Genomic DNA, 10350 nt, shown 5'->3' with positions numbered 1-10350 from the left:
TACGCATTGTTGCCTGTTCCCATATCCCAATCCCATATGTGATCCTCCCTCACTTTTGCACTCACCAGCACTCATCCGCCGCCCATCCTCAAGCAAACCTTTGACCAACGAAAGGTCCGTCAACTGACTTCGCCAAGCGTTCCGACTCTCGCCATTCCACGTGCGCCCAGAAAGTGACGCACCCTCCGTCCTCACATCCATCCGCAACACAGCCTTGGGACCCAATAATCCATCCACCGACGGTGTCACCACTTCGCCAAGTCTACCCAGACGCTCCTTGTGGATTCCTACCCAAAGCACACGAGCTCACTCCCAAGCTTCCCTATATGTCCCAGCCTGCTTCTCACGACGACCTTCTCTTCCACTCTCATCATCCTGATCCGTACAACACCCTCTACCATACCCCATTGAACAACCTCTCCATCATGGGTGACGTTCTCAATCGCGATATGTACACATTCGTGCCGCAAGCTCGGCCGTATCGTCCTCCACCATACACGGCCGAGGTGCCAGGCCTGAAGAAGCGAGAAGGCGAGACCATCCCTCGGCGCAACGTCCGCACTCTCGACAAGCTTGCCATATACCCCGAGGAGGGTGTCGAGACCGTCTACGATATCCTTCGCCGCTCGGCCAGGAAATATGGCAACGCCAACGCTGTCGGCTCAAGAAAGCTCATCAACCTCCACGAGGAGACGAAAAAGATCAAAAAGATGGTGGACGGGAAAGAGCAGGAGGTCGACAAGAAGTGGACTTACTACGAACTTTCGCCGTACGAATATCTCTCCTTCATCGAGTTCGAGCAGCTGGCTCTGAACGCTGGCGCGGGCCTGCGCGCACTCGGCCTGAAAGCGGCTGATCGGGTTCACCTCTTCGCCGCCACACATGCCTACTGGTTCGGTTTCGCGCACGGCGCGGGTAGTCAAAGCATGCCCATCGTGACCGCCTACGACACCCTCGGCGAGGAAGGTCTGAAGCACTCGCTGCTGCAGACGCATTCCAAGGTCATCTTCTTGGATCCTCACCTCCTCACTAAATTGATCGGACCGCTCAAGGAAGCCAAAGAGATCCAGGCGGTGATCTACAACGATGACGATGCGCCCACCACCAAGCCCAACCCCGCCAAACTCGCAGCCGACATCCAGAAATTGAAGGATGCACACCCGGAATTGACTGTCATTGGCTTCAAAGAGTTGATCGAGCGAGGCAAGCAGAACCCTGTGGAGCCCGTGCCGCCGAAGCGCGACGACCTCTGCTGTATCATGTACACTTCCGGTTCCACCGGCGCTCCTAAGGGTGTCCTGATCAAACACAAGAACATCGTCGCCGCTGTCGCAGGGTTGGACGTCGTTGTTGGGGCTTTCGTGGGTCCCTACGACGGTATGCTTTCCTACCTTCCTCTGGCTCACATTCTCGAATTCATGTTCGAGAACGCCTGTCTCTTCTGGGGAGGTAACATGGGCTACGGCAACCCTAAGACTATCTCCGACAACTCCATGCGCAACTGCCGCGGCGATATCGCCGAATTCAAGCCCACCATCCTGGTCGGTGTCCCCGCTGTCTGGGAGACGGTGAAGAAGGGAGTCCAAGCCAAGGTTGCGAAATTGAACCCCGTCGCAAAGAACCTCTTCTGGGGCGCCCTCAATGCGAAGAACTTCTTGTTGGACCACGCCGGCTCCGTACCGCTTTCCAACAAAGGTGCCAGCGTCATCGACTCCATTGTGTTCAAGAAGGTCGCCGAGGCGACAGGCGGCAAATTGCGCGTTTGCATGAACGGCGGCGGCCCCATCGCCAAGGCTACTCAGCGTTTCATCTCCGTCGTCATCGCACCTATGATTTCTGGCTATGGCCTCACAGAGACGTGTGCCATGGGCGCGCTCATGGATCCGCTTTCGTGGACTGACTCCGCCCTGGGAGAGGTCCCAGGTTGCGCCGAGGTCAAGCTCGTGGACTTCCCCGATGCCGGCTACTATTCCACCAACTCACCTCCACAGGGCGAAATCTGGATCCGAAGTGAAGCCGTATCAGCCGGGTATCTCGATCTGGAGAAGGAGACGAAAGAGGCCTTCACCGATGACGGTTGGTTCAAGACCGGCGACATCGGCGAGTGGAACGAGCGGGGAGAGCTGCGTATCATTGACCGGAAGAAGAACCTCGTCAAGACGCTCAACGGCGAGTACATCGCACTGGAGAAGCTCGAATCCATTTACCGCTCATGCCCTGTGGTGGGCAACATCTGCGCCTACGCAAGCCCCGACCACAGCAAACCCATCGCCATTGTCGTGCCGGTCGAAGCAGCGCTCAAGGAGATTGCAACCGCGAACGGCGTCGAGGGCAACGGTTTGGAAGACCTGGTCCACAACTCGAAGATCAACAGCGCCGTCCTCCAGGCGATGCAGAGCGCCGGCAAGAAGGGCGGTCTCTCGGGAATCGAGATCATCGATGGAGTCGTCCTCGCCGACGAGGAGTGGACCCCACAGAACGTGAGTACCATCAGACGGACGAGTTTCATTTTTGGGATTTTATTCATCATGCTAACAAATTTGTCCATCTAGGGTCTGACCACCTCGGCGCAGAAACTCAACCGAAAGGCCATCTTGGAGCAGTACAAGGACTCGGTCAAGAAGGCCTATGGCAACTAGGCTGCCGATGCAGGATTTCGAGCCTAGACGGAAAGAGACGCCGATACAAGGAGAAGAGCCGCGGTCATCCTTCAAGTGAAGGGAGAATGATCCCGAGCGGCAGAAAGAATGGTCGTTTGCTGCATGGAAAGTTTTGTTTTGAGTTTGAAAGAGTAGATATCCCATTCGCGCGGCCACGATGGCCCAAGTTTAATGCTACATGTCGGTTTCGGAATTCTCCCGTGGGAATCTCTACCCATCATGGTTATGAAAGCAGACATGGGCAAATCTCCATGAGCTCGACCATCATTGACTCCTATTGCAGACGGCACCTCAAAGTGTGTCGCGTACGGGTCACCCACGTTCATCGCCTAGCCTCATATCGTATATCATCTGTTCACATCGACCCGCTCCCTGGCGCGGATGACGAACCCTGCAAACTCATCCCATTCATGATCTCCCACGCCCATCCAGGATCCCCTCATCGGACTTCACAACGCCGCGTCCGTGGCGCCGTACTGCCTCCGATACTCCTCCATCCTGCCCACCTCCTCATCCCGGCCCAGACTCTTCAGCCCGTCGACGATGTTCCCCAGCGTCAACACCGCCAGGACGGGCACGCCCGTCTCCCGGACGACCTCCCCGATGGCGCTGCCCCGGGGCTGGCCGTCGTCGCCCCGCCCGGCCTTCTCGGCCGCCGACGGCATCTTCTCCTGGCGGTCGATGGCGACGATGACGCCGACCAGCGTGCCGCCCTGCGCGCGGATCATCTCGATGGCCTCGCGGATGGCCGTGCCCGCGGTGATGACGTCGTCGATGATGACGACGCGCTGGCCCGCCAGGCCGCGGCCGACCATCAGGCCCCCTTCGCCGTGGTCCTTGACCTCCTTCCGGTTGAACGCGTAGCCGACCTGGGCGAACCGGCCGGGCGAGCCGCCGCCGGTCGCCGACTGCTTCTCGATCGCGGCGAGCTGCAGCGCGGTCGTGGCCGCCAGCGGGATGCCCTTGTAGGCGGGCCCGAAGAGCACGTCGAATTGGAAGCTCGGGTCCGCGGCGCTGTGTTCGAGCAGGGTGCGGGCGTAGGCGCTGCTGATGGCCTCGATCAGCTCGCCGGTGCAGAAGAGGCCGCAGTTGACGAAGTAGGGCGAGACGCGGTGCGACTTGAGGGTGAAGGTGCCGAAGGTGAGGATCTGGGAGCGGAGGGCGAGGGCGATGAGGTCGGTCTTCCAGGCGGGCAGCGCCTCGGGGGTGCGGGTCTGGGTGGCCATGGTGGTTGTTGAAGATTTCGGGATTTCGGTCGTCGAAAGGCTCGTCTGCAGGTCATCAACACGGAAATCCAATGTCAATAATTTTCCTCCAGATCAACGGCCTGCCCCACACGGGGTATGACGTGGGCTTGTCTGGACCCATCGCGACACGCGGGGCACCCACAGCGATGAGGCCGCAGACAACATCTTCATTCACCTGCATCTCCGGTAGGGTAGGGAAACAGCACGCGCGATGCACAAGATATATCCGAGAGAGCACGTAGCCGTGGAATTTGTCTGCACGGTAGTAGTTGAACGACCGTCCATAAGGCGCCCAACATGCCATGATGCCCTACATTGCATACCAAGTCAGGTACTTGCATGCCCAAGAAGTCCGATCACTCCAGCTCGAGGGTGAGTTCTTACCCAAACCCTAACATGTATATTATGGATCCATGGACCTAGCATATATGTAGATATATATATATATAACGTAATCTATCACCGAGCGGGCCAAATCACCGAACGGGCCATTTTGTCTTGGCATTGTAAACAACATCTTTCCTGTTTATTGTATCAACAACGAGACATGTTATCAGATAATCAAGAAGGTAGAATCGATCTTGCTATCAATGCGTATAGATCTGGTCATTTTCGGAGCCAACGGAGCGCAGCTGCTGCTTTCAATATCAATTATTAGATACTCTCTAAGAGACTCAGAGGAACCAGATCTCGCGAGACTATGGCACCAAACTGTTAGAATCTGACGTTAACAGAAGAACAGACGCTTGAGCAATATATCCTTGACCTTGATTCGCGAGGATTTGCACCTGTACTCTCTGAGGTAGCAGATATGGCTAATAAACTTCTAGCTGTACGAGGGAAAGGGCCAGTCGGTAAATGCTGGCCTAACAGATTCGTTACGCGTTCGGAGAAGCTGAAGATAGCGTTCAGTCGAGCAAAGGATCGTTAGAGAGTCCTCCAAGAAGACCCGGACGTTATCAACGCGTGGTTGACGTTAGTAATAGACACTAAAGCCAAACATGGTGTCCACGACGATGATGTTCACAACTTCGACGAAACGGGCTTCCAGATGGGTATTATTGGATTAATGAAAGTTGTTACAGGTTCAGAGAGACGAAAAAGACCGACACTTATTCAACCAGGCAACCGCGAATAGGTGACAGTAATACAGAGCATTTGCGCTGCAGGCTATACAATCCCTCCCTTCATTATCTACAAAGGGCGCGTCCACATCTCTACGTGGTATGAAGAGGCTGATATCCCTTCAGATTGGAGAATCTTGGTCTCTGAGAACGGCTGGACTAATAACGACCTTGGTCTGGAGTGGTTGAAGCATTTTGATACGCATACACGGACGCGTCAAGTAGCAGGGTATAGGCTACTCATTCTCGACGGCCATGAGAGCCATTTGAATCAAGCATTCAAGGACTATTGCCTCGAGAACAAGATCCTCACTCTGTGTATGCCTTCACATTCGTCTCACATCCTTCAGCCTCTCGACGTAGTGTGTTTCTCACCGCTAAAGAGCAAGTACTCTGAGCGTGTCAGAGGCTTGGCACGAAATCGCGTCTTTTATATCAACAAAGGGAACTTCCTTCCAGCCTTTAAGGACGCGTTTTTCGACGTGTTTACGAAAGAGAACTGTCGAAAGGCCTTTGAGGCAACAGCGATAGTCCGTACGGACGCGTAAACAGTTATTGATCGTCTTGATCTACGTTTGCACACCTCTCCTCAACAGCTATTTCCGGAAGCAGCATGGGAGTCCCGAACACCGAGCAATTCGTATGAGTTTGGATCTCAATCCAAGCTTATTAGCCGCTCTTTCCTTAGGTCTCCGCCCGAAGCTAAAGAAGGGTTCTCACAATTAGTTAAAGGTGCTGAATTGATGCTTCATTAGAACGTGCTCCAATCTGCACGGATTACAGAGCTTGAAGAGCAATTAGCAGTCTTGACTAAGAGAAGATCGCGTAAACGGAAGCAGATCCAGCAAGGTGGATCTATAGAGTATGGTATTGGAGCATCACAGGCAATTGTACAGGCGGGTATAGGTGCTCAACGATCAAAAAGGACTTGTAATGAAGCTGAGTCTGAACGAGGACCTCCAACTCAACGACGATGTAGAAACTGCGGAATAGCTGGACACAACTCACGAACTTGCCAGACAGATAGAGATGCTCCTTCTGAACCATATCCTAGCATAGCAGATGTATAACTAAGTGTGTGGTTGAATAAACAACGGTTGTAGTCACCTCAGTTGTAATGCCAAGACAAAATGGCCCGTTCGGTGATTTGGCCCGCTCGGTGATAGATTACGTTATATATATCGTTCCAATGGTGTGTATCGCAAGCCTACTTCGATAACTAACAACATCGACAATACATGGTACAATGCTGAGGTTCTCCCGGCGAATATCCTCCCAGTAGCCGTGATGTTATGTCCTACAGTACAGAGCAAGCGTTGTTCGATCAATGACAAATACAGCTCGAACAAACTGCTTATCAACCAAAGTCGGCATTGGAACCCTTCCAAGCTTCACACGGAAATTTGCGTCTCACGAAACCCCGGCTGCCCGGACGGATAGTGTTGATGATGGTGAGTGAAGAAACAAAGGAAATGCTGGGGTGATTACTGTACACACGCAACAATTTCGGTCTGTACATGTACACTACTACTAGTACATGATCGGATACGGGTATATTAGCAAGTATTTCCGAGACACATGCGGATCTATATCGCATATCAATGGACCTACCTAGGTATGTACAGCTCGTGCGTATTGGAGCAGCCCCCATCCTCGGCCTGCCATCTATTATATAAGCGCAATTATCCTCAAAGCCGAGTCGCGGGCACAACACCGATCTACCGACTAAGCGCGCTGCTAAGGCCGTCCGTCCGTCCTTTTCTTTTCGATCTGCTTACACGATCCTGTGCTATCCGGCGGGGGGCTAGAAGTGAATGGAGCTTTCTCCCGGTCACTGCTTGGAAATGCAACATGTTGAAAACCATACACATCGTAGCGGCGGTGATGAACGGCGGGTGAATGGGCATAAGTATGGATGATGCTCCCGCCGAATGGACGATGGATCATCACCATCACCATCACCACCACCACCAAAACCCACGTTGACATCATCCCTCAATCATCATCTTGAGCAACCAAATCATCTCCACAGTCCACCGTGATAACATCACCATGTCTGACAAGAAGATCCTCACCGTCTTTGGCGCCACCGGCCTTCAAGGCGGTAGCATCCTCGATGTCATCCTCGCCCGGCCCGCGCTCTCCTCCAAATATGCCATTCGCGCCGTGACCCGCGACACAACCAGCGAGAAATCCCAAGCCCTCGCTGCCAAGGGAGTCGAACTCGTCCGTGCCGACCTCGACGACCTCGCCTCGGTCACCGCCGCAGTCCAGAACAGCTACGGCGTCTTCGGCGTCACGGATTTCTGGTCGCACCTGTCCAAGGACCGCGAGATCCGACAGGGCAAGAACATCTTCGAGGCCTCCAAATCCGCCGGCATCAAGCACCTGGTCTTCTCCGCCCTGCCCAACGTCAGCAAGCTCAGCCAGGGCCGACACACTCAGGTCGAGCACTTCGACGGCAAGGCCGAAGTCGCCGAGCACATCGAGGCGAACAAGGGCGACATGTGGGCGAGCTACTACATGCCCGCTATGTACATCGACTTCCTCAAGAACCTCGTCCACCCCGTCGACGGCGTGCCGACCTTGAGCCTGCCCTTCCCCGACGAGAACATCCCGTGGCCGTTGGTCGCGCCGCGCCGCGACGGCGGCAAATACGTCGTCGGCCTGTTCGAAGCCGGGCGGGAGGCCGACGGCGCGCACGTGCAGGGGATCAGCACCTGGACCTCGCCGCGCAAATTCGTGGATCAGCTCGGAGAGTCCCTGGGCCGGGAGGTCCGATACCAGCCCGTCAGCGGGGAGGCGTTCGGCCGCAATTTCCCCGAGGCCATCCGGGCGGACCTGGTCGATATGATGCTGTGGATCGGCGAGGACAGCTACTACGGCGCCGGCAGCCCGGCGAAGCAGGCCGAGAGCGAGAGATTCCTCGTCGAGGACGCAGATCTGCTCGATGTGCCGGGCTTCATCAGGGAGGCGCAGCCATGGAAAGTGTAAATCCCGGCCCTCAGGAGGCTCATTCGAGAGTTGATGGTTGATGACCAAAGTAGTTAATGATTAATAATACCAATGATGAGAATGAGAAACAATGGATTCATGTTCCTTTCCACACACGCGTCGTCCACCTCTCACTTGCCGCCTTGCAGGCCATAACACTACGTCATAATTCTCAGTGTCGTCGACGTTCAGCGCAGCGATTCTCCAGGGACGGCGATGTGCCACACATCACACGACGAGGAGCAGTTTTGAGGGCGTCTAGGTGCATACGACGAATGTCAATGTCTAAAACGATAGCAGAGGGGTGTGGGCATTTGTCGCTCCCGGCGGTGAAAGCACAACTGCCGTCGTCGCTGCCGCGGACGTCCCGCTCATCGAGCCCATCACAGCCACATGTCACATGTATCGATGTATCCAGACACCTCCCAGCAAGTACCTCCACCTAGGTGGGTACCTTCTTTCGATATTGCCAAACCTCGTGACGAAAAAAGCTCCATGACATCGCGATGATCGATAGATCTGGATCCATGACTGGACCACGAAAAGCAATTCTCGCCGTCGCATCGCTTCTCCCGCCTCCAGCTCGAGGGTGCCGGGGTCGTTCGTGCACAGTTCGAGATGCTAGCGCCCAGGGCCATGCTGCATTTATCACCTGCCACCGGGTGTCGTTCGAGTCGAACAGCACGCGATGTCTGAAACGACGAGAAGGACGATCGCGTGGGGCTTCCCTGGAAGGTCGAGAGGGTCATCACGGCTTCGTCAGCAAATCAGACTGGGAGCTGGCCGGCCAAGCGGGAAGCGCGCGCGTGGTCGAGGAGCTGGCGACGGCCGCACCATGGGAATTTGGCGGGCTCCAAACCACGAACAGAACCCTCGACTAGTGAGCGGCACATGCCGCCGCCATGGAATTTTGGTAGCAGTGAGACTGGTCAGTGGGGCATTCTGAGGGAGCACCTGCACACGTTTGGGTCCACGGAAGAACGATTTTGCGCGCATGTGATTTGCTGTTCGTCTGTGGACGGGGCGCTCCAGGGCGGGCATGGCGACTTGTCTCACGAGTTCAGCACGGAAATGCATGATGGATGATGATGATGATGATGATGAGGAGGAGGAGCCGCTTCCACTGCGGGTCTGAAGGCTTTTACAGCACGCTGTACACATCCATACACACAGACCTTTTGCGGGTCCTTTGGCGGTGCAGTGCTGTTGATCGCAATCCGAATTCAGGCCCGATCTTCACGAAGAGAGAATGGTACTGTCGGTCACAGTAGGTGTATCGTGATCCATTGATCAATCACCTTGCACCGCCGCCGCCGTCGATGCGTCGATGATGAGCGACGAATGACTCGAGCTTGCCGCGATTGAGTTCCGAGGTCAAGCACGGGGCACGTGTGCGCTGGCACCACACCGAATTGCGATTTCGATGCGGAAAGTTATCATTACCATAATGACCCACATCATGTCTCGGCCGGGAAAGGTGACGATGGTGGTGGTGATGGTGGAGGAGAGTGTCTCATCCCTAGCCATAATACATTTCTCTCCATACGGTATCCGGCGGCCTGCGCAGCGTTTCATTTTGTTACGCCGATTCGCAGTGGATCCGCATGGCGGGGCTTGTCACGGGAGTGACGTGTCCATCGAACTGGACTGAGAATAATGAGTGGTTAGAAAAGCCATGGAAATGGTGAAGGGCACGACCAGAGGGAAAAAGAATGGCCCGCACAGGCACCGATTGTTTTAGATGGCGCATTTCGACTTCGGGACGACTCGCGGGATCGTCCCCAGCCAGGAGGAGCTCGTGGTCATGCGTCGTGGGAAAGAGACTGTGTGTTGTGTGTGTGTGCGTGCATGTCCCGTGCCTGCCAGGTTGCTGTTCCCTTGGGTCTCTGAGACATACGCACGTCCAATCCCATTCACCGAATGACTTTTTGTCGGTGTCCAGGTGTCCAAGCCTCGCCCGACCGGGGTGTTGTCTTTCACATGGAAAATTCTCCCTTTGTATGTATGTACTGTCCTGTATGATATTTGTGCTTGTGCCAAATTCACCAGCAATGGACCCACGAGCGACGATCGGTATATCGATCAATGCGTTCATGCATGTCGGTCTAATGAGGAGGGAAAATTTCGGCGACATGGGAAGGGCGCGAGTCGGCTCGGTGCTGGACTCTCCAATAACCACAATGCTGAAGAGTGTAGCAATCATAATAAGAGCGGGTCGGGTGGCCCGCATTAGGCTGCCTGTCACCCCTTCACTACTGCAGATGCATTTACACCGAGTTTGATGAGTGGTCGTGGCTCTCGTCCGATCGGGTGTGCGATCCATGC

General features: G+C 55.1%; 5 protein-coding genes across 5 annotated transcripts; 2 read left to right on the top strand and 3 right to left on the bottom strand.

The window, feature by feature from the left end:
• Positions 1–425: 425 nt before the first annotated feature.
• On the top strand, positions 426–2639 carry K489DRAFT_325683 (acetyl-CoA synthetase-like protein; the record flags this gene model as incomplete). Its single annotated transcript, XM_033601843.1, has 2 exons — positions 426–2480; positions 2553–2639. The coding sequence occupies 2 exons, from the start codon at positions 426–428 to the stop codon at positions 2637–2639; spliced, it is 2142 nt and encodes a 713-aa protein (XP_033456443.1).
• Positions 2640–3109: 470 nt separating this feature from the next.
• K489DRAFT_362796 (orotate phosphoribosyltransferase) lies at positions 3110–4139 on the bottom strand (the record flags this gene model as incomplete). The annotated part of the gene is made up of 1 exon (XM_033602670.1): positions 3110–4139. The coding sequence occupies exon 1, from the start codon at positions 3884–3886 to the stop codon at positions 3110–3112; it is 777 nt and encodes a 258-aa protein (XP_033456442.1). The 5' UTR covers positions 3887–4139.
• Positions 4140–6922: 2783 nt separating this feature from the next.
• Positions 6923–8307, top strand: K489DRAFT_65707 (NAD(P)-binding protein). Its single transcript, XM_033608809.1, has 2 exons — positions 6923–8021; positions 8079–8307. The coding sequence occupies exons 1-2, from the start codon at positions 7084–7086 to the stop codon at positions 8080–8082; spliced, it is 942 nt and encodes a 313-aa protein (XP_033456441.1). The 5' UTR covers positions 6923–7083; the 3' UTR covers positions 8083–8307.
• A 320-nt stretch (positions 8308–8627) lies between these two features.
• Positions 8628–9395, bottom strand: K489DRAFT_65748 (uncharacterized protein). Its single transcript, XM_033608810.1, has one exon. The coding sequence runs from the start codon at positions 9184–9186 to the stop codon at positions 8785–8787; it is 402 nt and encodes a 133-aa protein (XP_033456440.1). The 5' UTR covers positions 9187–9395; the 3' UTR covers positions 8628–8784.
• Positions 9289–10301, bottom strand: K489DRAFT_65779 (uncharacterized protein). The gene has a single exon (XM_033608811.1). It carries the CDS (start codon positions 10253–10255, stop codon positions 9605–9607), a length of 651 nt encoding a protein of 216 aa, XP_033456439.1. The 5' UTR covers positions 10256–10301; the 3' UTR covers positions 9289–9604.
• Positions 10302–10350: the final 49 nt, after the last annotated feature.

This window comes from Dissoconium aciculare, assembly GCF_010015565.1.
Source record: "Dissoconium aciculare CBS 342.82 unplaced genomic scaffold K489scaffold_13, whole genome shotgun sequence".
NCBI classification, from domain to species: domain Eukaryota; kingdom Fungi; phylum Ascomycota; class Dothideomycetes; order Mycosphaerellales; family Dissoconiaceae; genus Dissoconium; species Dissoconium aciculare.
Note: the sequence above shows the minus strand (reverse complement) of the source record. Positions and strands in the feature narration are given on the sequence as shown.

Coding starts and splice junctions, on each gene's coding strand:
- K489DRAFT_65707 (XM_033608809.1), top strand. CDS start 7,084: ATGTCTGACAAGAAGATCCTCACCGTCTTTGGCGCCACCGGCCTTCAA.
- K489DRAFT_65779 (XM_033608811.1), bottom strand. CDS start 10,255: ATGCGGGCCACCCGACCCGCTCTTATTATGATTGCTACACTCTTCAGC.
- K489DRAFT_65748 (XM_033608810.1), bottom strand. CDS start 9,186: ATGTGTACAGCGTGCTGTAAAAGCCTTCAGACCCGCAGTGGAAGCGGC.